Source organism: Mixophyes fleayi, chromosome 9 (assembly GCF_038048845.1).
Source record: "Mixophyes fleayi isolate aMixFle1 chromosome 9, aMixFle1.hap1, whole genome shotgun sequence".
Taxonomy (NCBI): domain Eukaryota; kingdom Metazoa; phylum Chordata; class Amphibia; order Anura; family Limnodynastidae; genus Mixophyes; species Mixophyes fleayi.
The window spans coordinates 13,855,792-13,880,838 of NC_134410.1; the positions used below are offsets into that span (position 1 = coordinate 13,855,792).

Consider the following 25,047-nt stretch of genomic DNA (forward strand, 5'->3'; position numbering starts at 1 on the left):
ATTTGTCGCGTAGAAACAGTGGGGGCAGCCATGTTTTGAGCTAAACCAATAATCATGAAGATGCATCAACTCACTAGTTACCAAAAAACCTCTTTGGGGCACTTTGGCCCTCCTGGGAGGTATTACTAAGTTTGGGTCCCTTTAAGATAGAGGTCAGGAGGAAACAGGTGAAATGTGAGTAATTAAGTTTCCAGTTGGAAGTTAATGATTCCAGCTCAGTGAGGGCAGAAGCCAAACAAAATAACATCAAGGGATCTTATAAAACAGGTAACTAAATATGTGATATGTAAATGTGAACCTTTATTACATACTGGTATAACATGATGTCTTTGGAGTATATTAAATAGCCACAAAGGAACACTTTAGATCTTTTTAGACAAGGCTTTGTATATGCTTAATATAAAGGTGTTCTGTTTAGTTTATTTGTATTTGCACCAACTGTCCTGGGACTGACTGCAATAAGTATTAAAATGTTGATGTCATAGGTGTGTACAAACTTAGTGGTGACATTTACGCTGTATATACATGAATAACACAGTCTGAAGACAGGAATAAAAATCTTCTGTTAATTGTCCACTATTATGTGCTTACACCTGGTTTAAGCCTAATCTAGTGATATATATTTTTTTCCTCTTAATACGTTTCAGTTTGAGGCTATATTAACGGAGATGTTATTGTATTCTATGTAAACACTTAAGAACATTTAAATATATGTACTTAAAATGATCAGAAAAATGTTAAAAAACATTTTTTTTTATATGGGGCATTTATAAAACTGTTTTGGGAATTAACTCATTCACGTTTCCTAGAGAGACAATCTTATAGAGAAGGGTGAAAAAGAGTTGGGATTCACATAAAAATTAGGGACACTTAAGGGTATATTTACTAAACTGCGGGTTTGAAAAAGCGGAGATGTTGCCTATAGCAACCAATCAGATTCTAACTGTCATTTATTTAGTGCATTCTACAAAATGACAGCTAGAATCTGATTGGTTGCTATAGGGAACATCTCCACTATTTCAAACCTGCAGTTTAGTAAATCTAGCCCTTAATCTCTATAAAAGGTGTCCCTATGGGCTTTTCCTATTGGTTTTAAGCTGTATTTTGCCCAGTTTTCCTCTACTCGCGTTTTATAAATGTACTCATATGACTCCTAAACCCAGCAATACACACCATGATTTTCATCAACATCATCATCATCATCATCATCAACATTTATTTATATAGCGCCAGCAGATTCCGTTCCGCTTTACAATTGGGAGCAAACATTAATAAGACAATACTGGGTAATACATACAGACAGAGAGGTAAGAGAACCCTGCTCGCAGGCTTACAATCTATAGATCTACATATAGATATACAATATATATTTTCAGTGTGGATGTCATTATAAATAGGGGTCCCTTAGACATTAGTGGGAGCCAATGTGGATCTATGTAGACCAAACACAGGAACAATTTGGAAGAAAACGGTAAGGAAAGTCCACATGATCTACCACAGTATATAAACTCTATTATTGTATAATAATGACACATCGACAAGTCATTATTTGTCTATGTGCATTTGTGTTTATGGTCTGTGCTGCTCACGGCTGCAATAGTGTTCTTTGCTTGCAGTATTTATGTTGAGTTGATTGATCTGCTGTCATGAACGGCTTGTATCATCACGTATGGGGGTCTATTTATGATCCCAGTGAGCTAACCACATTGGTACATAAAGAAGCACTGCTGCAGTTTACAATTAACCCTTTATGTTGAACCCCTCCTCAACAAAGATATTTTTCTGTTCACCGGAAGCCTAACACTGCCGGCGAATGGAGAAAGTGGTGTAGCGCGTTCTGCCAGGTGGGATCCATTGAAGCCGGAGTAGCTTCAGCTGGATCCCATTGACATATACCAGTAATGCCATCCTGAGCTGGTGTTACGTTTACTGCACAGAGGTCTATGGGACATCGGTGTTTGCCGGTAATTGGGTTAGTGCCGGAGAAATCTATGTTCTATGTAGAATGTATAGTTCCCCTGAGAATATGTAATTCTCCAGAGGTCAAATAGGTCAGTCTCAGTCTCAATCTTCCACGTTCCATCAGGTTAGCATCTACTCTCAAAGGCTTTAAGCGTGCCCTTAAGACTCATTTCTTCATTCAAGTCTATCAGTCCTTCTCCTAACTCCCTTGTCCCGGCTCTCTCCGCCCAGTTAGTACCACCCTATTTGTGTCTCCCACTTTCCTTTAGGATGTAAGCCCCCAGGAGCAGGGCCCTCTTTCCTTGTGGACTCCTTCTACTATTCCATCACCCCCTGTACCTCTTGGCCTGCTTCCCTAGCCCTGTTTTCTTAAGATTCGGCCTACTTCTGGCTGATTTCTACCATCACTTTCACGTATTGTCCCAGAAATAATTTAATTTGCAATGCCTTGTTACCTGTGTCTGTATATATTTTTGTTCTTCATTTTTTGTTCTTTCTGTATCATGTTGTGTCATGGGTCACTGTTTTCTGTATATGTCATGTACGGCACTGCGGACCCTTTGTGGCGCCTTATAAATTAAAGATAATAATAATAATGCCTGTTTAGGGCCTTATAACCTGCTATTATTGCTTTCAATCTGTCCATCCCTTTTTCATTCTGTGCAGTTCTGAAAAAATCTTGAGTGACTTGTATTAGGGGCATAAAGATGAGCTAGGTCATTTATTGGCTGTCATTTTGCGTTTCGTGGAATGTGATGAGTAAATTCTGGTGATCTCAGAGAAGCAATTTACTTTGAATTGTGTTTCCTCCAAAGAATAAACTCAACTTGCAGTTTATTTATTGTAGAATGTGACATTTTCTGTGGAGAGTTCAAGCCCGTTGCATTAAAAGAGATGCACGTAAATGTCAGGATAGTATATTAAGATATTCCAATAGACAATACAATAAAAAGAAGGGAAAAATTGCTGTGGAATCTATAAGGTACTTTGTGTCTGAGTCTCCCTGTCGGGGATCAGATAGAGAAAGGTGAGATATTTGAAGAAGAGAAAAATTAGAAGAGATTAAGTGATCAGTTGCACTAACCAAAAGAAATGGGACTAAGGGCTAGATTTACTAAGCTGCGGGTTTGAAAAAGTGGAGATGTTGCCTATAGCAACCAATCAGATTCTAGCTGTCATTTTGTAGAAAGCACTAAATAAATGAAAGCTAGAATCTGATTGGTTGCTATAGGCAACATCCCCACTTTTTCAAACCCGCAGCTTAGTAAATCTAGCCCTAAGTGTTTACTTAGAACCCAATGAAAAGCGAGGATGTAAGAAAGAAGAGAGGTGTCACTGTTGGAGTAAGTTTAAATACAGTAGAGAACCGGACCAGCCTAATTCTAATAGGTCCCAATTGACGGGATTGACTGGGTGGTGAGGGCCACCCACCCAGTGTATAACATTAATGCAGAACACATAAGATGGGTAAATACGAAATACGGATATTATATTCCTCAGGAGTACAAATAGCAATAGAACTACATATAAAGGATTCCTGAAGACACTAGCTTAATAAAGCAGTTGTCATGACTACAACTGAAAACTTTTTGAGTATATAAACCCTCCGAGGGCATCATAATCATACGTTACCACCACTAACATGCACTCTAACCTGTGATGTTAGCAGACAACTTGGTTAAGGCTCCAATAACTAAGAGAGTTTAGTTTGTGTGAAAGAAAACAAAACCGGTGCAAGAACACATCTATGGAAAGCTTTAAAGAAAATAGTATCTGGAGTAGAAAAGCAACGAAAACCACCCAATAGACACAGGAACACTTGGTGAAGTAGCTTAATAAATGACTTGTAGTATTTGATTCCACAATCTGGTTGAGAGGATGAGAGATGACCCTGGTCTAGCAGTTCTAGTTCCAAGAGAAAAGTCAAACATGAGAGGTAAGTTCTTGCCCTCCTTAGGGTCACAGATATTTATTTGTTTTTCCTCATATGGCTACAATCACTTTAAAGGGGAAACAGTCTTAAATCTATATTCTTGCTCTGGAAACACGTGGGTAACATCCTTCAAATCTCTGACCCATCCCATGGTTTTCCAGCTTGTACATTTTATATTTGAGGAACTTTACTTCCACGTGAAGGAATTCTAATTCATGGTCGCCCTCATTCATTGTTGTAAATGTGAGGTTCATTCAGGTAGCGTCGATAAGTCATATTTTAGATCTGCTTGGGTGTCACCTTGATCACTGTAGCTCAGACAGGTGATGTTCCATCCAGTTCTAGAGCTTCGATTTTCTTGGAGCTGCTCTTTGTCCATTCTGCTGTATCTGGGTATTCTCTGGGTCTCTCTGCATCATAATTATTCTTCTCCTAGGAAATTTGGCTCTCTCAAACTAGTCTTTGGATAGCCTCGTGGGATTACCTCACTACTTGCCACCAGTTCTACAATTCGGTTCCAGGAGCCTGGTCACAGAACCCAGGGCTGCAGACCTTTTTCTATGTGAGCAAGAGCTTTGGTCTTGAACTTTGCCTCCTAGCATTAGAATATAACTGGTGCTGCTGCTCTCTAATCTCCATCTGGGTAAACAGAGTGCAGCAGGCACGGCATCTCCACTCATTTTTTTACATTTTGTTTTTGTGGGGTTCATCAGAACCTTGCCTAGATCTACTGTCTAAGTGCTTGGCATTGCCTCCTTTCATTCCCCGCACTCTTGACCAGAGAAGGTTGTCAGACACTGCCAGGACATGCTGATGCCATGCTGGACCACCAAGATACACTGCTTCAGTAATTTACTGTAAATTAAAACTTCTGACTTGGCATGTGTGGGCAGAAGTTTAAGGGTACCAGGTCACAGTCCCCAATAAGTGAAGTATTTTCTGGGCCCATCTATATCTAACAGCCAATCATTATCATCTCCCACAATGTGAATATAGTATATATGTTGTCATTTGGAGCAATTTACATAATACCTATATAACTAATGAGTGCATGGTCAAATTATTTTATAATTTACAATTTGTTTTGTATTTTGCTAATGAAAAACCCTAATGTATAATTTGTCTAATTTATATACAGGACCCTTCGATAAAACACTTTTAAAGGGAATATAATGGCAAACCATTTAGTGAGTATCATATTTAATGTATTAACATATATTTCACCAATGTTCCCAAGTGTTTCCACTCTACTGTAAAAGATTCTCTTCTTTTATTTTTATCCTAGATTCCAGCACCCACGCCAGGTCTATCTCGCCAGCGATCCACTTGCTTTCTCCTGGATCCTCCCCGTGTAAAAGGGTCGGATTTTGTAGAGATGCTCCGTCTTATTGGTTACCCAGGTGCACACGATCTTAAGGGTGAGGATTTCGATTGGCTCTGTGAGGGGGATGAAGAAACTGAACTGTTCCTAGGCTGGCTTTGCGGAGTAGTGGACCAACATAATTCTCTAAGCAGCGAGCAACTGGAAGCTTACAATGCCCTTCTGGAGTCTGGCCAACCACTTCTAGATGCAGAAGAACTTGAGAACCTCTGCAAAGGGGGAAGTGAGGGCGATGGGGAATGGGAGATGAAAGATACAAGGTGTTTGGAGGAACTGGAAGCAGAGCTTCAGAGTTTGCGGTCCCTTAAAGCACATCGACTGCAGTCCCGCAACAAGATAGAGTCCTTGGGGCTGACATTACTCTGCAATCGTATTTCATTTGAGAAGTTGGAAAAGGAATTGGAAAAAAGCTTGAGGCACACCAAGGAAGACCTGTCAATGTTGAACTCCAGGTGCAATTTAGCCTTGTCGAGACTTCGAGAGATGGTAACTGAGCTTGGGGAATATCATTCATCTCGGTCTGCTCCTGGTATATTTCTTTCCTCGCTTGACTTGGAGGGGTACTTAAGGCTTGAAGATACATGCTGGAAACAGGTAGAAGAGAACGCCAAAGGAGTGTTTACTATTAAAGAGGAAGATCTGGATCACGGAAGGAAAATCCAGCAAGAGATGGAGAATGAAAGTGAGAGGTTGCGAACAGCATGGGCATCGCAAAGGATGCAGCTGACTATTGTGCTCACTACCCTGAATGGCAATAAGGAAGCACTTGCCTGGCTGGATAGGAATGCAGGAGAGCAGGTGAGAAACAGGTTTATTATTAGGACATCTGCGTATGGTCTTACATAGAAGTTAGTGGAAATTAGAAATGGCTGCATAATAGTCATCAAGTTAGGGCCTATTCTGGGGGTTTCCATCTCAAAGGGAAGCGGTGATAGAGTTCTACAAGCGCCAGTATGTGCTGGCAGTCATGGGTAAAAGTGTCAGCATACCCAAGTATGTTATGGCTGCCATGGCTTGCTGGAATCAGTAGTACCACATACTAAAATGCTTTCTTTTTCTTTTTTTTTGTAAATGACTTTAAACAATAACTACCACAACACCCATACCCAGGCGTCAGGCGTGTGGGAGTTGCAATGCTATGACCGCGCTGTTTTTTCCATGGGGGGCTGGGCATGCTGTTCGTTCCCCCATATTAGCAATAGCCAGCCCAAACTATGACTGGTGGTGCTTAGATCACTTTGGTGGGGGGACACTGTTTAATTTTTATTTGTTTATTATATTATCTAATTTTTTCCCGAATACATTAAAAAGGGGAGGGTGAGAAGGTAGAGATACTTGCTCATTTCCAGGGGCTGCAGTCCAAGAGATGGTAGAGTGCTGAGTATAGACTTCTAAAGTACAGACCTGCACTCTTTGGGCCCAAGTGTGCATGATAACCTCATTACCCACATGTGGCTGCTCTTTGCACGTCATCAGGTGCGATGACTCATCACAGGTGCACAGTTGGTTCAGCCGGCCACATCACAATGGATGAACACGATCTGATCCAACGCTGACCAAATATGGCACTACGCATGATCATACGGCATACGCGCAGAGCAGATGCAGCACAGCAAATGCTACAATGTGCCCAGTGTTCCCGTTTGGCCAACCATATACCCCGCTATGATATTTTCACAAAGGGTGTATAGGAACAAGAGCCCAATCCCCTTCACCCTTTTTTTGTAGTCAAAAAGTTTTAAGTAAACAACAAGTACAGTAGAGTCACAAAGAGTTGCTTATACGTAAATGTATATAAATACATAACGGAGAGTAAAGCTTTTTTTTGTTAATTTCAGAGTTGAGCCTCCTCTCCAATAGTGCACTTTATAAGTCATCAAAATCATTTTTTTCCCCCTTGGTTTTCTTTTTTTCTACTCCCAAGTTTTTCCAAGTCCCACTCTTTTCTCTCTTCGCTCACTTTTCTCCCCTTTTGTCTTTTTTTTTTTTTTTTTTCACCTTTTAGTTTGTATATCTTTTATACTTGGACCCTACAAGGGTAAATGCTCTTTTGTCCATATTTCTTTTGAATAAATTAAAACTGGCCTCATTCTGTCCCTGCCTTTCACATCAAGGTCAGAGAGCGGTTGGATCTTTGCACATTTCTAGACAGTATTTCTACTTTTTTGTTTTCTTGTCCTGCTTAGATTGGATTTATTATATGTTTGTTAGGTGTGGAATTCTCTACGTGTGCCACTACTGGAGAGAGAGGTGCAGTCATTGGAGTCAGAGGTGGAAGCCCTGCAGAAACAGAGACTTCCTGGGCTGGTGTGTGAAGCCTCCATCGGACTGTGCCTGCCTGCACTTCAGGAATGGGTGAACACCGAGAAACAGAGGCTGGCACAGGTGGAACAAAATCAAGTGCCGGTGGCAGAGGCAATTGTCTACCAGCTGTCGCGTCTACAGCTCGTGGAGCTGGGTTTACAGTCTGAGATGCGAGAACATTGCCAAACCGAAAGGGATCTTCGAGGACTGAAAGTTGAGATGGCCAACAGGTCGGTTGAGCTTGGGAAGAGGACACTTGGACCAAGAGATATGCGTGCTCCTCCTCAGTGGCTGACACCACTACGTGTTGATAGTAAAGATCACACAGCGGTCAGGTGAGACTATGAGGATACATGAGGATACACCCTCATTATATGTGAACGCCCCTTATTATTTCACTATTTCAGAAGAGCTGTGGGGCAGCACGGTGGCTTAGTGGTTAGCACCTCTTCCTCACAGCACTGGGGTCATGAGTTCGATTCCCGACCTTGGCCTTATCTGTGTGGAGTTTGTATGTTTTCCCCATGTTTGCGTGGGTTTCCTCCTGGTGCTCCGGTTTCCTCCCACACTCCAAAAACATACTAGTAGGTTAATTAGCTGCTAACAAATTGACCCTAGTCTGTGTGTGTGTATTAAGGAATTTAGGCTGTTAGTCCCAATGGGGCAGGGACTGATGAGAGTGAGTTCTCTGTACAGCGCTGCAGAATTAGTGGTGCTATATAAATAAATGATGATGATTTTTGAAGGGTGGAAATCTGAAGTATAGTCTTGGTCTATGATCCTTAATAATCATATCCATCTAAAAGAAGGTAGTGTGAACACAAAAAGGGCACAATTCTTTAGATAAGAGAATTACATCTTATTAATATAAAAAGTCTGGTTTCTGGGCTTGGAAGAGTTGGACTCTACACACACTGTACTATGTCCTCAACTCAGAGACGGCATTGTCGGAATTCACCAATGCACTTCCGTCCAAAGTTGTAACACACTGACGATCAGAACGTGATACAACAGCAATCCCAATGGTGTATCAAACCGGATGACTCCACAATGCATAGAGGTACCAAAGCGTGATGGCAAAAATATATTTTGCACCATCTAAATTTAGTGCAAAACTCCTTTTTTCAGTTGAGTTGAATTCAGAATGCAAACCCCTTCTCAATCCGATCAGACAGTGTATTTGTCCCATCTGTGTCTAATGGGTAGATGTGTACAGTGGTGGCTGAAATTTTGTGAGCTGGACCAATAATAATGAGGATGCAGGATATCTGCTCACTAGGGACAAGTGACCTCACGTTGTGTCTTGGTGATGTCACAGGTACCTAGTGAAATAATAGGCTGCATTGTCAGGAATATTAGTTTGGCCAACAAAATTTGCTATCTCCACAGCATGTAGGTGACTGGTGCACTTAATTATTAATAATTATTCTGAATTATTGTTTAAATGGTTTAACTAAGAAACACATTCCAAGCTTATTTGAGATATTGCATTAATTTAAATTTGTGCTCCACTTGCGGTGCTGTAGGTGCTGTTCTTATTGTTTGCTGATTGCTGTTTGGGTTCCCTGTGTGAAGCAACACAATGTTTGCATTCTTCTACACCTCACATTGTGTGGATTATTTTCCTTTGAATTTCCTATTACGCTAAGGAGCATTTTCCTCTGGCTCCGTACAGCCTGCTCTATGTTCTATGAGAATGGTCCGTAGTCTGTATGTTGAGTGGGATGAAGTTGGTTTGTCATTGTTCTGCTGATGACTGTTTCTGTTCACTTAGGCTCCTCTTTGTTCCTTTGTGGTTGAGTTTGACATTCTAAAGCTCAGATATGTTTCCCTTATGTTCCTTTGTCTTGTTCCTTGTTTTACAGAGCAGATTTTGGTTATGTTTTTCAGGCATCTCTGAAGGAACCTATGAACATGCGGGTGTCTTTTATGTACTAAACACTTTGTCACCAGGATTTTATAGATACTAAACTATGGGGGCAGATTCAATTCAGAAAATATCCGCGCGAGGTGCCCCTGAAACAGCCGCGAGCCCTCGCACGGATATTTTCTGACAGTAGTAAGACTGATTTCTGCTCCCGCCGCAGAGAGGTGCGAGCAAAAATACGCTTTGCTCTGAGGAACGTTGCGCCCAATTGAATCTACCCCTATATACAAAAATATTTCCATGTGTTTTCTCCTCTCCAGCTTTTCCCACGTTTCTGTCCTCAACGCTACTCACCCATTTCTCCCATCTCTATGCACAGTCTCCTGTTCTTGCCATCTCTACATATCTTACTATTTCACCCAACTTTGTGTCTGACTCTGATCTTCTTAATTATATTGCACACATCTACTTTTCCCCTATTTTTTTCAACTATTGATTATTGTTTTTTTTTTCCTTTTTTTTTCTTTTTCCCTTTATATTTTTCCCTACCCTGCCTCACTCATTAACTTTGTCATTTGATCCCCCTAGGCTCTCAATGATGCTGGAGAACCCATCCAGACAAAAAGAGCTGTTTCCCAAGTATGAAGCCTTACAGCGCCAGGCCTCATCTCTTGTGCAGGAAATGATGTCACTAAGCGGCGTTTGCCACGGTTCCCTCCCGCAAACCGCAAGCCTGGAACACGATTGTGAAGAGCTCCACAACTCTCTGTGCCGAGGGACACGGAACCTGCAGCTACGAGACCCAGTCAGTATTGGAACCCGGGGACATTTGTACATACCTCCCAATCGGGGGCTGGCTGGGCCGTTCCCATAGTGGGCTACCTTGGGCTGGGTCACTTGGCTAAATGCATGTTTTGTTTTGGGTTTTTTTAAAAATTCCCAATTGGCTGCTGAACTGAGTCTTGCACCCCAGGCTAAAATTTGCCAGCCAGTCCCTGTGCCCAATAATTCAAAGTACAAAACTGGGACACACAAGCTGAATCCCTGATCTGTGAACCTGAGCAATCGCACCCAATTTCTTGATAAGCACTTCCCTACTTCCCTTTTTGGTGCCTGCACATCAGGACTTATAGGAAGTATTCAGGGTCTTAAAATGCGTTGAGTCTAGCACCACAAACAAAGCACATGGTATAAATTTACTAGTGCTGGTAGCCTAGTAAATGTCTGTTTTCATTATAGCTACACTGGTGTCGGAGTCCCACAGAAGTGTAATTATAGGTACCGGTTCTTGTTCAGTCTAGATCATACTTACCCGTAGGGCAGTTGAAGTGGACGCATGGAGGAGAGCAGGGCATTGCAATGCCGCGATTATGACCATGCGCAGGGAGCAGGACCAAAATGACGCGATTCGCGATGAATCATGGAGAATGGTCTGCTCTCCTCGGACTTCGGGCAATGTGCCTGGAATTTAGGATTCTCCCGAAACTCCGGGAGAGTGGGCAAGTATGATGTAGATCAGGAGCCTGATTCATTAGTGATCTCTTCTTGTGGAAAAGTTAAGATGCTTATTTTAAGAAGAAACGTGGGAAATGAGAGTGAAGTTAAGATGGATTTTCATCTTAACTTAAGAAATTCTTCACTTACGCAGTGGATTTTGCTTCTTATCTCCCTTTTCTGGGCATGCACAGAGTGGATTTGTTTAAAATAAGCAAATAATGGCAGATAAGATCACTAATGAATCAGGCCCCAGGATTTCAAAGTAAGAATTAGAAAAGTATTTAACATTTTAGCAGATATTGAATCCTTTTGTGGGGGGAAAAAAAGTTAAATCTATAAATGTAAAGTAACACTGTCCATGAACAATAGTCTTTTTCTCATGTTATTGCAACTATGTATATTTTAATGAAAATAACTGTTCACAACACTAAACGTATTTAATAGAAGACACAATTTTCATGTCTCATATCATAAAAACAATAATTTTATTATTATTGTACCTATAATATAATTCTTATACTTAAAGCTATAGCCGGCATAAATTTATAACTAGTAATGTCAGTGAGCATTGACTGTACCTGGTACACAAGATGACATATCCCAGCTGACCGGTAGATGTCACACTTTCAAAAGTGTGTTATTATATAAAACAGGAACCCCACCGATAAGAGGTTACAACAATCTGAACCACCGTTTCCTACAGGAAAATGTTGGGTTTTCACATATTTATAGTGGTGAATCGGGTAATGCAGGGGCACATTGGAGAAAAATGACTCCAGTCCCCCTCGGACAAGGGATGGCGTGTCACTATAATGAATAAATGGTAGAAATGCAATAAGATTTCGGGTCAATGTCCTATTCTGTATTTTATAAACCATAGATCTATCAAATTAGATTGATAGCTTCATGTACATAGATTTACATCAACTCCACCAAGTTGGTGTCACAGCATGAAGACTAGTGGAAAGAAAGGATCAGGGCACTAAACATAGTGGGCTTGAGTCATTAAGGGGAGTAAAGCATAAAAAAAAGGAGTAACTTTGCACCTGGGCAAAACCATGTTGCATTGGAGGGGAAGGTAAATTTAAAATGTGGGGAGAGATTTATAGTTGGGGTAGAGCATGTCCTAGATCAACTTTACATTTCAGTGTAAAAATAGAGGTGGCAAGTATTTGTGTGCTAGATGAAAACACAGCCAGTACTAAACTTATGTGGAAAATAATAAACTAATTTGCACCCCTTCTATTGTAACATGGTTTGTCCAGGAGAACATTTACTCCTTTTTTTACCTTACTTTCCTTAATGACTAAGGCCCAGAGAGTTTTCCTACAACAGATATAGTCATGATCTGCTAGATAGGCTCTGCTCTTCTGGTATGTGCGGAAGTGAAAGTCCAAAGAGGGCATCACTGCGCATGGACCAGACTATATTCTCTCCATTATCACACAGGAAAACTTTCCAGGGGGGGTTGGCTTATCTCCTGTCTGCTATGTCCAAGGTTATAAGCATAGCCTTGCAAATAATGAATTACTCCTAGAAATCAGGTGCATCTAATCTGTCTTTAGGCTATAACAGAACAAAATGGCTATAAGGCAACAAGATGGCGTCAACTTAGCAAAATCACATTTCTCAACACCTATTGCTACCTCCTCCTTCCACACCCCTGGCTCAATGCATTATTGCCAGATTTTTTTTTAATCAAATATAGACGTCTTCACAAAAATGTCTTTACATTTCTCTTAGGTTTATTTTTTTTTCTTCCCAGAACCTCACACTTTCTTTTGAAATGCTCTCATCTTGCGTCTCCCAGTTTAACCAGTGGTGTCTGGACTGTTTGCGTGATTTGGAACGAAAGAAGCATTCCATTCACACGTCTTACCTGGATCAAGAGAGACAGCTTTATCTCCTCTTCTACCAGGACCCCACTCGGCTTGCCAACATCGTACAAGATATTGAACAGCGCGTGAGGGACTTGGACTAATTTGGACACTCCTTTTTTTTTTTTTTTTTTACTGAAATAAATGCTGCATTCACATACGTGTGTCCTTGATGTTTTCACTCTACTTGGCAGGTGGAGGCAGCTACTTTGGGGTCTGAACCAATATTCGGAAAAGTACAGCCTAGGAATTGGTGACAGCGTCATATAAGCACTTCATGATCAGTTTACACGACACACTTAGCTACTGTCTTATGAATATTGGTTCAGGTCGCTGAATGGCTGCCTCCGCCTCAGTTGTGTAAACCATGGGGGAACTTTAAGAGATTATGGTGTATGTAGTTTTGATTAAACACGCTGAACAGTTTAGTCCTGAGCCCATGCACATAATACAAATATAACGGTTGGACACATGATATAATTACATTTTTTGGAACACATTCTCAATGTCTACCTCCACTGAACTATAAAGTAGTTCACAAAGACTACATTTATTCTTTCTTAGACAAGAAAAACAATATGATGAGCATGCAATGAAATAATTAGACACATATCTTCACTATACTAATACTTTAGGACTATAAAGTGAATCTTTGAGGAGGTCTCCATTGACTCTTAGGATAAGCGCCGTGATACTCTAGGGAACAGGACATTAAGTTGTATGTCTTTCATAGACTCTTTGCAGAGACTTTCTCAACTACAGTTGAAGATCCACATTCTTGTTGGGCAGCTGGTGCAGCTACTGAAGTCTCTGGTGTTACATCTTGTTCAAAAGACATTTATGTGGAAGCTGGTTGGGTACTATTTTCCGATGTTGGTAATTCCGACATCGGTTAAACCTAAAAAAAAAGAATGCCTACGAAACTAAAATAATGACTTACAATACAAATGACAGTGGACATCCTCGGCATGCTTACGCTACATACCGATTCCCCTGAATGCCGGCACTTTGAAATTACGTTACTCTCCATAGCCACATAGATATCTCAGTATTTAAAGCGCCAATTCCAGGACCCCACGACTTTAACTTCTCGTTTACACGTTGGAGTCCTGGCATTGCCGATTTAAATACAGAGATATCTCTGTGGCTATGGAGAGTAACGTAATTTCAAGTCATTATTTTAGTTTTGTAGGCATTCTTTAAATCGCTATATTTTTGTAGGTTTAACCGATGTCGTTATAGTGGTAGTCATTAATATGGCTACCACCGGTGGAAGCAACTTGAGATTATGTCAGTTGAACAATGTTTGGCTTGATTCAACAACGTTTGAATTGGTTCGACATTTGAGCTTGTGACCTCTCTCCCTTGTGCATTAAGGATGTCATCTACATGACGGCCATATGCCTTCTCCAACATGTACGTATGCGTTATGGAACCAGACCTTGAAGGTATTTTCCCTGGATGCCATTTGTCTTCTTGGAAATCTTGTGCTAACACTTTTTCACCAACATTGAAATTTTCTAATCTGTTTCCTACATATTTTTGAATTGCTTGTTATGGAATTCTTTATGTACATCTGATTTCAATAAGTCCTAACGAGATATCGGGGAAAATCATTGCAGGAGTTTGCCCTGTAGCAGCGTGTTCAGCATTTCGATAAACAAATAAGAAATTGTCGATTTTGTGTTATACAGTTATTTGCTCATGGCCTTGATCGCTTTGTTGAGTGTTTGAACAAATCTTTCAGCTAATCCGTTTGTGGTATGGTGCTGAAGTGAAGTGCTCTATGACATTACTTTTCAGGAACCTCTGGAATTCTTCTGAAACTGTTCACGCTGCTCTTAAGGGGGTAATGTAACTATGGGGCCATGTACAATGTGCTTTACAAAGGGTTATACGTTGTACATGGCTCCATAGTTACATTACCCCCTTAAGAGCAGCGTGAACAATGTCGGTGAGGTCAGCAACATCATCCAGTGCAGCCGGCGTCTTCTGTCATCGGGACTGATTGAAGTCGCTTCAGTGAAGAGTCGTGATGGATCTTCGTCGTGGAAGCAGCCAGCTGGACTCCAGATGTTGTGGTAAGTGTTGTCGGTGTAGTTGGCACCAATCTTCCGTACCCCCCCGATACTGGTGTATTGGGAGTAAATAAATTCCAAGACTTTAAGCTTCACAGTTTGTGTGTAATTCCTTTCTTAAGGATCTCGATACAAATATGATTGGTGGCTCATTGCCATCAGGTAGAGTAATAATAATACCCCCATTCCATAAGATGAGGCATCACATGTCAACTTGATAGATAGTGATTAGTCAAAGTGCGCAAAGACCTTGTCTTATGTTATCAACTTCTTTGTCTCTCGAAAGCCTTTGTAGACCATTTCCATGGCACTCCTGTCTTTAAGAGAGCATTCTGTGGGTGTAATACTATTGATGTTTGAGGTAGAACTATATGATGCTGATTTTGCTAAACATAGATAATTTCTCTATTGGGCAACCAATTTGTGGTTGTGATGTTGGCAACACTCCTTCAATTCTGTCTTCAGACTTGTGCGGTTTTTGTTAATTACATGTGCACAGTAAGAAATTTTGTTCCTTAAAGAATTCACATTTATCTCAATTGGCTCTCAGCCCATGTCCATGTAGTCTCGTGAGTACACTTTGTTTAAATTATCATCATCTTTTCCTGTAATGATATCACTGAGGTAGCATTGAGTACTGAGCTTTCCTTGCAACACTTCATTCATAGCTCTTTGCCAAACTGCTGGAGCTGAAGCTATTTCAAGGACAAGACTGTTTTTATAGAAATAAACCTTTGTCTTTATGTTGATTGACAAGTATTTCTTTGTCTCCTCATATGCAAATTGTATCCACTTTACCTTTCTTTAACACTAGAACTATCGACGGGGTCCAGTCACTCCATTCTACAGGTGACAAAATTTCTACCATTCTACCTTTGGTCGAGTAGCACATGGTACAGGCTGAGCTTTGTGAAATTTCGGAGTAGCTTTTTTATCTAATATAATGCTGGCTTTCATTCTTTAGAGTGTTCCTATCCCTTTTTCAAATATGGGTTTGCATCAGTTAATAATTAATTTAATCTCTTAATAGCAGTGTCGCTATTTGATACTTTAGAATTTGACACCTTCAATGGTTCTATAGACTTTCCTTTTAGCATTCACGGCCAAACAATGCCGGTCCGATTATTTTGTAATACATATAGACATAATTTGTGTGTTTTCTCTTTTGTATTTGTATTGTATTGAGCTTTTCATAATGGAATTTCCACATATAACTTGTAAGCCTCTCTTGCTGTAATAACTGAGCAGATCTCGTGCATAGTTCCATTTTTAACTTAGGAGTGATCCATATTATTTGGACATGATAAATATTTTCCTGTTTCCTGTCTGTCAGTTGATTCTGTCTCATTTTCCATCACCTTGTGCACCTGTGAAGGTTTATTTAGTTCACGGTGAATTTGCTATTTCATTACTCTATTGTATATTCTTATTGACTTGCATACTTTTCCAATACGTCTTTTTATGACTCTTCCTGCGGTTTTTAACTTTGCTGCTGTCTCCATTGAAATTGCAGTAGACACTACTCAGTCCAGTTTTAATTCTAGTTCAGGTACTAATTTATTTTGAATACTTTCACTGTGCATAAACCACACCAGCCTGTCTCTTATTGCATCTAAGAGACCCACTTCAAATTGTCAGTGTTCAGATAACTGTATCAACTCCATATGCAGAAATACTTTCACCTGTTAAACCTTTCTGCATTTACTAGCAGTTTGGGGTTTAAATGGTTCATTAGAAGATCAAAATAATTAAATACATTTCCATTCTCTCTCTAAATGTGGCCCAATCGTCTATATTGCAGTTGAAGGCTGACACTGTGGCAATGTATCCTGACATATTTATGAACTTTTAACAATTTGGAGGGCTGCTACATTGACAGGACACCTGAGTAATGGCAGATTTAGCTTGCGTGTCCTGGCTGCGCTCTAAGCCTTTATGACCGTCTGTGGAGTACTGATTTATTTCTTTTTTGGACTCGTTTCCACTTTACACGATTTGACATGATGTGTGACTGCTGGCTGGTATAATGAAGGATCTTCCCACAAAGAATCAGTAAAAGTTGTTACTGAACTATTGCCTGAGGAATGTTTGCAGCAAAAGTATGTACAGGCCAGTCCAGAAGGAAGCATCAATAGAGTAAAGGAAAAGACTTGGCTGCCACTGCCCATTGGATGTCCGCAAAACTCCTATGAAGACAGATAAGCTTATGGTTATTTTGCTTTGGTGTGTTCAAGTTATTTAAGTGAGACATCAAACTGTTATTAAAACCTCTGACTGGGACTGTAATATTGCCATTGAGAGGTTATGGTTCTCTCTGATGGAAGCGTTTATTCCAGCCAAATCTGCTGTATTTAAAGTTATGTGCAAGCTGACGCCATGTGCAAAGGATATAGAGAGTAATCATTTGTCACAAGAGTTTGATTCTATTGTGAAAGTGCCTAAAATGGTTGCTCAGGAGAGAAATGCAAGTTCTTTAACTCTACATTAGCTGGGAGAGATTGATTATTGTTTTCATCTTGTGGAAGTAAATAGGTTTCATGTGTCCAGCTAAAGCTTCACTTTAACCCCACGGTTCTCAAAGTGTGTGCCTTGGCTCCCAGCGGTGCCGTGGCGCTGTCACAGCGGTGCCGTGGCTCCCAGGGGTGTCGCGGTGCTGTCACAGGAAGAGGAAAAACAAACAAAAAACTTAACAATCCGGCGGCGCCCGGGACCCAGCATCCTTCTCCCTCTTCGCTTCTCACTGAATGTCGGGCGTGACGTCATCAATACCATGTCAAATCTAAATAAGTATTCCAAAACACTTCCACAAATTATTAAAAATAAAAGTTAGGTATGATTTAAATGTAAAAAGTAGTCATACCCCTTGTAATTGCAAGTTGCAATTTGCACAGGTGTAATACGTTACCTCAAACACCACACAATTTAATCATTGAATCCAAGTATGTAAGGAATGCGTGGATCACCTGTTGCCATTTATTTTGTATATATGAGTACACCCTTCTCTCCATCAGGTCCTACAGCATGGTAGGGTCTTTCCAAGAAAAACGTTTCAGAGATTTTTGCTTATAGAGGGACAATTTTGGGGATGGTACAAGACCATTACAAAGGCATTGACCATCCCTCAGAGCGTCCACTGTACTGATGTGGAAGATGCGTGGAACCACATCCACAATGCTTAGGTCTGGTCGCCCTACTAAACTTATCTGTTAGACAAGAAGGACCCTTATCAGAGACGCTACTACGAGACTCGGAGAAGCCAGCGGCTGATATAGAAGATACTGTACAAATGTAGCAAACCTTAAATTTACATTTCTCGTATCACATGCCAGTAAAATGAATGGCATGTGGGGGAGGTAAATGTCATTTTTAAGTTTGCTTTCTCTGTACATGAGTCAATAATCTACATTCTACAAAAAGGAACATTATAGGAGGAGCACAAGGAAGAAAAAAACCAACAAGATAATTATCCAAATCACAGTTTTAAAAGGATGAGAATCTTTCTTTGTATCCTGTGCTGCATTTTGTATCTACGTACTATTGATTAAAGGCTTCTATCAATAAATACGTGAAGAAAATAGATTCCTGCCCTTAAGCACATTCAAACTCCTCAATCCTCAAAGTTGCCATCCATCTTCGCTCCCCCAACTTCAGCAACTTTAAGAGGAGCAATGGACAAATACTGCTCCATCTCTGTGTGCACATTAATGGCTACTTATCCCAAGAAGACAATGCACATAAGTTAAATACTGACTTTTTTCATGTAGCACACAAATACTTGATAGCTTATTTGTACACTGAAATTTAAAGTTGATATTTGTGTGCTACATGAAAAAACAGTCCGTATTTAACTTATGTGCAAAACAAAATACTAATTTGCACCCCTTGCATTGTAACATGGTTTTGTCCAGGAGACTGAAATGAGAAGTTTCTCAAGTTAAGATCCTTAATAAATCAGGCCTTGAGTTCTTAAATGTTCTTATTATGTTATGGTTTACTATTATCTCTTTTTTTTGGGGGGGGGACCAAGGGGGGACACTGGCAGATGAATGAGTGACTCACAAAAAAATAAAATTCCCATAAACTTAAAGGCCGATTCTTGTCCCAAAACTGAATTTATATCAACTCCTTAATCTCTGATCCCCATCTTTATTTCTTAAGCGAGTTCTGTTCCGGCACACAGTTTTATCCACGAACGTTGTATCATTACTGAGTAGTTGTGGAATTGTAATTTTATATTTGGTATCAGGATATAAAGAAAGTTGTAAAAAAAAATGTTCTGAGTAAAATGAATTATGGATGAGATTTATACAGATCCACTGATAACGGAGTATTAATTTGCTGCTGTTGGAGGAGTAATAAGGTGCTGATATAGGAAGTACTTATATATTACACTACAAGAGCTAACGGTCTCGTATATTTTCCTCTCATATTTTAGATATCTCAGACACTAATATTTCCCCTACCACTCCACCCCCCTCCTGCCTGGTCTGTTCTCAGGCTCTCCCTATTGTCTGCAGCCAGGAAGTGAACAGGGTGCAGTTTGTCCTATAACGATATAGGATGGGGGGGTGAGCACTTTCCTGAATCTGACCTCACTCATTCTTATTGTATGATGGGGGGTGGGAGCCTTACAGAGATGCCCAGAATTTGGTGAGAACCTCCTTGCCCTGGATTACTGAACAAGCTGTGATGGGCACCCTTTGGACTTTTGTATCGTTGTGTTCTCTGTCGCTGTGCCAAGGTAAGCCGGGCAAGGGGTGGGCAGTAAGGGGAAGCACAGGTGCAGGGACACAACCGTGGAAGCGTTGTCAGCGCAGGAATAGTACAATATGGATTGTCGCTGGGTGACTGTGGGTCACTACGGGAAAAGTGGAGGGGCAGCGGTGAATAATAGGTAGTGAGAGAATGGTGCGGAACTAGCGCAGGAATAGCAGGGAGAAGGCAGGATACAAGTGTGCAGCAGGGGTGATAGGTCAGTACAGGAATAGCTGATGGCAGAGTGTAAATTTTATTAAGAAAAAGAGCTGAGTAGACGACAAAATTGTTGTTTGCAACTTTTCCTGTAGTGCATTGAGAGTGGCAGGTTTTTTAAGATTTGTGTTTTAATATTGAATAATATTAAGTGTTTATCTTTTCTTGTTCTGCAGCTGGATTCTGTCATTCTCCTTATTTTCACAGCATCACCTGTTGTTCTTTATGCTGCATGCAATCCTCATTCTGCATCTACACATGATTGCACAGTATTACTTCTTCTGTTCGGTATCCTGCAAACTTCTGTCAGCATTTGTCCTTTTGTTCTAAACCTATAGGGAGCTGCACATCACCACTTATTTTATTCTGTATGTGATTCTCAGTATCTGTTGTTATGTTGGCAAGTGCACAGTACCACCTCTCCATTCTCAGTATCTCTCCTTGTGTATGTCAGGTATTGCACATGTGTGCAGAGATAAAAGAGACAGCCAGGTGGAATAGATACCTGCTGACTAGGGTTCCCATCAGAAGGACATGCCAGCCTTCCTGTGTCTATTTCTGCCCTACAGACCGTAATAATATAACGGTCTGAGTTGTGTATGTGGAGTTCAGGATGCAGGTGCACAGCAGTCACTCAGTACAGACATAGTACAGATCTGAGCAAGCAGTAAATCAGGTTTGAGAAGTGACAGGAGGAAGCAATCGCACAGAAGGTGCAGTGAGAGAACGGGGAGTGTGAGGGAGCAGATTAGGGTAGAGAGCTGTGTTGGGCTTCTGTGGAAATAGTACAATATAAAGGACAACGCAGGTAACAGTGTTGGGTGCTGGTGTTGTCTTGTGTTACATAACAGTGACAGGTGTGGAAAGGACACGACTGGGACATTATTTGATGCATTTAGTTTTAATGAAATAAAAAAATCATTGGAAATTGATGCTTGTTACAGTGATAGATCTGTCACACTGTATCTTACTGTAGTGGAGGATAACAACTGATTATTACTGTATATGATACGAACGCTCAGCCGGACCCAGCTATAGATGAGGGTTTATATGTAAAATGTTATAATGTTTCTTAACTTTGTTACAGAAATAGTGTATTTGTGTTTATATAGTTCCCACATAATACAGGAAAACAACAGGAAGATAGAGGGCTCTCCACCCCCCACATTCCCCTCATCTCGTGTCCTGTCTACGTCACCCTACAGCAATCATGCTCGACATTACTTGCACAGTCTGTACACTTAGTATAGGCCTGTCTGCACTAGGTTACTTTTTTGTACACTCTACATATTAGGATTGTGTCCAGAGTTTGTTTTGACCTAGTCCTGTGATTTAATTAGTAGTTAAGAAGCTTTTATCTCTAATTGTGAGGGCGCTACCCCGGGGTACCGACCCAGGTGATCCCCTGCTCTGTGGAGAAGGCTCTCACCTGATCCAGAGGGCCCGCTATGGAAGGTGTCCTCTCTGGCTGCAGGAATCCCACCCCAGCATGCCGCTGGATATAACGGTCCCCACCTGTAACCGTCAGTATACTGCCGGAACTCAGGTGAACTCCATCCTACCCCGCGAGGCACCGCCTGTCCTGGAACCGTCAGGCGAACCTGCCGAAACTCAGGCCAGACACCCATATGAAACCGTGGGAAACCTTAGCCTCCCCCGGAAACTCAAAGGGGCTGCGCTGCACTGCCGACATAGAACCCTACTGCTAACTCTGGGACTAAGGGGAGGGGGAAAGGGTACTAAGGACTTACAGAGTGGGAGGAAACTGCCGCGGGCCTCCTCCCTGGCGTGGTGCTTTGCCCGTTCTACTTGCCCCTTCCAGGCCAGAGAACGAATACCACCTCCTTTCTCCCGTGGGGCACCGCCTTCTGGTCCCTGTAGAGACAGCACAGCCAAATCCCGCAACCCCCGAGTAACCACAACAATGGCAGAAATACAATATACAGAGCACCCCACAATGCAGTACCCAATGACAAGACAGTATACAATGGGTTCTCCCACTCTGACCTGGCGCCTACCTGGGTCCTAGCGGGGAAGATGTCCCGGCCCTGTCCTGACTATGGGCCTGCTGGCTGCGGGCCTTGTGCTCTGCCTGGGGGTTGAGTCCTGTACCTGTGTGTGGGCCTAATGGCCCGAACCCTAACTAAGGGCCTGGTGCCCTGCTGTGGAGCAACGCTACCTACCTGACTAGGCCTAAAGCCAAGACTAACTGGCTGAGGGCCTTGTGCCCTTCTACTGCGGCTGAGTCCCCTATCTACCCTAGGTAGATATCTACAATGGTCCCCCCTAACTGGGGCGCAGGCCTAATGCCTGAAGTGGGGCTCGGGCCTTGTGTCCGGTTGTGGAGCGAGAGGATAGAGTGCAGACGCGGGCCCGGGTGAGGTGGTACCCACAGGGGCCTTACCTATTCGAGGGATGCCTCTATCAACGTCCGCTTAGCTCTCTGTCTTTGCTGCCGGCGGGTCTATCTTCTTCCTTCGATGCAGCTCCAAGTGGTCCTCCTGCTCCGAGCTCTGCTGTCGATTGGCCTGCCGGGCACTGCCGCAGGTGTCTTATATAGACGTCGGTACCTGATGACATCAGCGCACCAGTGCGTCCTCTAAACAACAGCGCTGTTGTTTAGATGGTCGGGCGGGGAGCGCTGATTGGCTCCCCGACCCGGCGATCGCTTCCACATAATAATGTCAGTTCTTTAATATATTTCATTTCTGCACAGTACTACTTCTGTTGTTCTACAAATACTGAATTTAATTCTCAGCGTGCATTGGTTCTGTATGGATAAGTAGCTGTTTAGTATCGCGTCTTGTCCTGCTGTGTATTGGATGAGTGTAGGGACAGAAGGGACTATAAAGACCGTATCACCCAATGAGTTGGATGAATACGAATCCAAAAAAAAAACTTTGCAAAGAAAAATGCAAAAATAGTATCTACACCCATGTGATAAGTAGGAGGCGTCTTAGGTACACAAGAAAAACTTTTGTAACATTGGTATTGATAGCGAAAAAGTGTTTTTTTTTTAAAAAAAAACCTCTTTAATACAGCAGGTAGCTATAAACTCATTCTAAAATAAGCCCCTTATCCTAGGAGGGCAGAACCAGACCACACTGCAGACACAGAGGCGTCCGGCTCCCTCCACCCTTTAGCATCACGGACATCAACTAATGACGTTGCAACATTGTTGGTGGGAGGAGCCAGCCAAGAGAAGAAGACACTGAGAGGAGCACTGAAGACGAAGAGAAACTAATGCAGGTGTTGGAGAGAAGCGTCAAGAGTAGATTGGAGGGGGTGAATGTGGAGTGAACCATGGGAGGGGGGAAGTTTGGTGGGGAGTAAAGAGTGGGTTTTATTTAAAAGGAAAAATACACTCATAGATTACACCACAAATATTTCTACATATGTCTTCCTAAGAAGCTTTCAGGAAATTAAATAATCATCTACGCATACAAAACTATTCCTCTTATTTCATGGATTCAATATTCTGCAGCTGTTCTCCGGTCATTCTTTATGTGATCACGGAGCGTCTTGAATCATAACGGAGTTATGTAGCAATGATTACCATTCAGGACAATCATTTATATTTTCTAGAATGTGCTAGATAAATGATAACTAGAATCTGACTGGTCGCTATGGACAACACCTCCACTGTTTTCCTTTTTAAAAGTTTTGACAAATTTGCCCCAAAGTATTTATAGTTTTTGACAGATCAGTTATGAAACTGCTTATTGATGGTCATTTAGTTAGTCTGCTCCTAGTCTATTTCTACTCTGCTGTACTTGCCTCCATAGTCACCATTCCCTCACCTGCAGTACCCAGTTCATTACATAAATCTATAATCCCGTTGTCTTCTTGCATACAATCCTCATTCATTTCACAGTACCACTTCTCTTTTTCAACAATTCAGCTTAAAAGGTCCAAATATTTTTAATGTTAGCATTACAACACTTACAGATTTCTTCCTGATTAACTTTCTTAAGCAAGACACCCTTAGCTCACACCTCTGCGTGATCCAGATCCCAAGGAGTAGCCTTTACCAGTTTAGCTAACGTTTGAAACCGTTTAGAATTTTCATTTAGCAAATTCTGCTAAAGAACACATAGCGAAGCATGATTATATGCTTGGTCTGTCAGTGATGGCCATAAATTCTCAGCAGACGTACAACTAGTGGGTATAACAGGGCTAAACATACTGGGCGTGATTCAGCAAGGAACGCAAAGTGAATGCAATTTGCGTTTTCTAAAAACAGATGGAAATTGCATGCACGTAGGCCCGCATTTACCTACAAACTTGTCTTCAGAAATATTTCTAATTGAATACAGGTATAAGTAGATTCTGGCTATACGGTACTTGCTGTGTGCAGACAGACAGTACATGATGTGCACAATGCATATTAGCAATATAAAGCCCCATCAGGACACACAAAAAGAAAAACTACATGAACACATGTTAGTACTATAATCATTAATAAAAATAAATTTATATAAAAAGATATATATATTTTTTCTTTACATGAAATACATATATCAGCATGTTATTAATGTACTGTAAATAAAATGCATTTTTACAAACACTTTGCAAACAAGTGTTATTAGCGTTCGAGTTACATGCACCTGCGTTCACTGGAGTAAAGTCAGTTTCTGAGCAATTTCACACACAATACGACACACAACGAGACTAACGTTCCTTGATGTACCAGGCCCACTGTTCTTAGACAACTTTTTATTTGTAATAAATTTTATACTCACCTGTCCTGAAACAGAACTCATGGCTGCCTTGAGATCCATCCTCTTAAGACTTAAGGGGGAAATTCAATTCAGGGCAAGGTCCCGTAGGAGCCTCGCAATGGTTTGCACTGTGCATTCTTCCAGTTGTTATGGTAGAGAAATCTCCTCTCATTAAATGAATACCCAGCCTCCACCTCTATTACAGTAAGAGCCCTCTCCACCAATTACCTTCTACCAGGTCTGTAGATTTCAGAGGCAGACTCTTCAGTCTGCCACTCTTATTTCTCTTATGGATGATGGCTCCTCCTCCCACATCACTCAACCCCTCGGGGGCGGGGGTATCACACCATCCCCCTATTTCCAGCAGGATAGACCTGGGTCTGGGGGTCACACTAATGCATTAATTAAGCTGCATTCTCATCAATATCAGTTAAACCTCTGCTGTGTGTTGGAAAC

The 25,047-nt window shown here is 41.4% G+C and overlaps 2 protein-coding genes across 2 annotated transcripts in view; both read left to right on the forward strand.

Moving 5' to 3' along the window:
- The first annotated feature begins 132 nt into the window (after nt 1-132).
- LOC142101435 (HAUS augmin-like complex subunit 3) lies at nt 133-12,961 on the forward strand. The gene is made up of 6 exons (XM_075185897.1): nt 133-267; nt 5,034-5,082; nt 5,181-6,074; nt 7,488-7,915; nt 10,036-10,252; nt 12,710-12,961. The coding sequence occupies exons 2-6, from the start codon at nt 5,068-5,070 to the stop codon at nt 12,923-12,925; spliced, it is 1,770 nt and encodes a 589-aa protein (XP_075041998.1). The 5' UTR covers nt 133-267; nt 5,034-5,067; the 3' UTR covers nt 12,926-12,961.
- A 6,519-nt stretch (nt 12,962-19,480) lies between these two features.
- LOC142102005 (uncharacterized) overlaps nt 19,481-25,047 on the forward strand; it is a 44,641-nt gene continuing 39,074 nt past the window's right edge. Inside the window, exon 1 of the mRNA XM_075186505.1 lies at nt 19,481-19,640. Coding sequence (XP_075042606.1) covers nt 19,589-19,640 — 52 coding nt within the window. The 5' untranslated portion in view covers nt 19,481-19,588. The remainder of the gene's footprint in view (nt 19,641-25,047) is intronic.

Bases quoted from the DNA above. Each gene is read 5' to 3' on its own strand.
- LOC142101435 (XM_075185897.1), top strand. The intron at 6,075-7,487 runs GTGAGAAACAGG...TATGTTTGTTAG, and splicing joins ATAGGAATGCAGGAGAGCAG to GTGTGGAATTCTCTACGTGT. The intron at 10,253-12,709 runs GTCAGTATTGGA...TTTTCTTCCCAG, and splicing joins ACCTGCAGCTACGAGACCCA to AACCTCACACTTTCTTTTGA.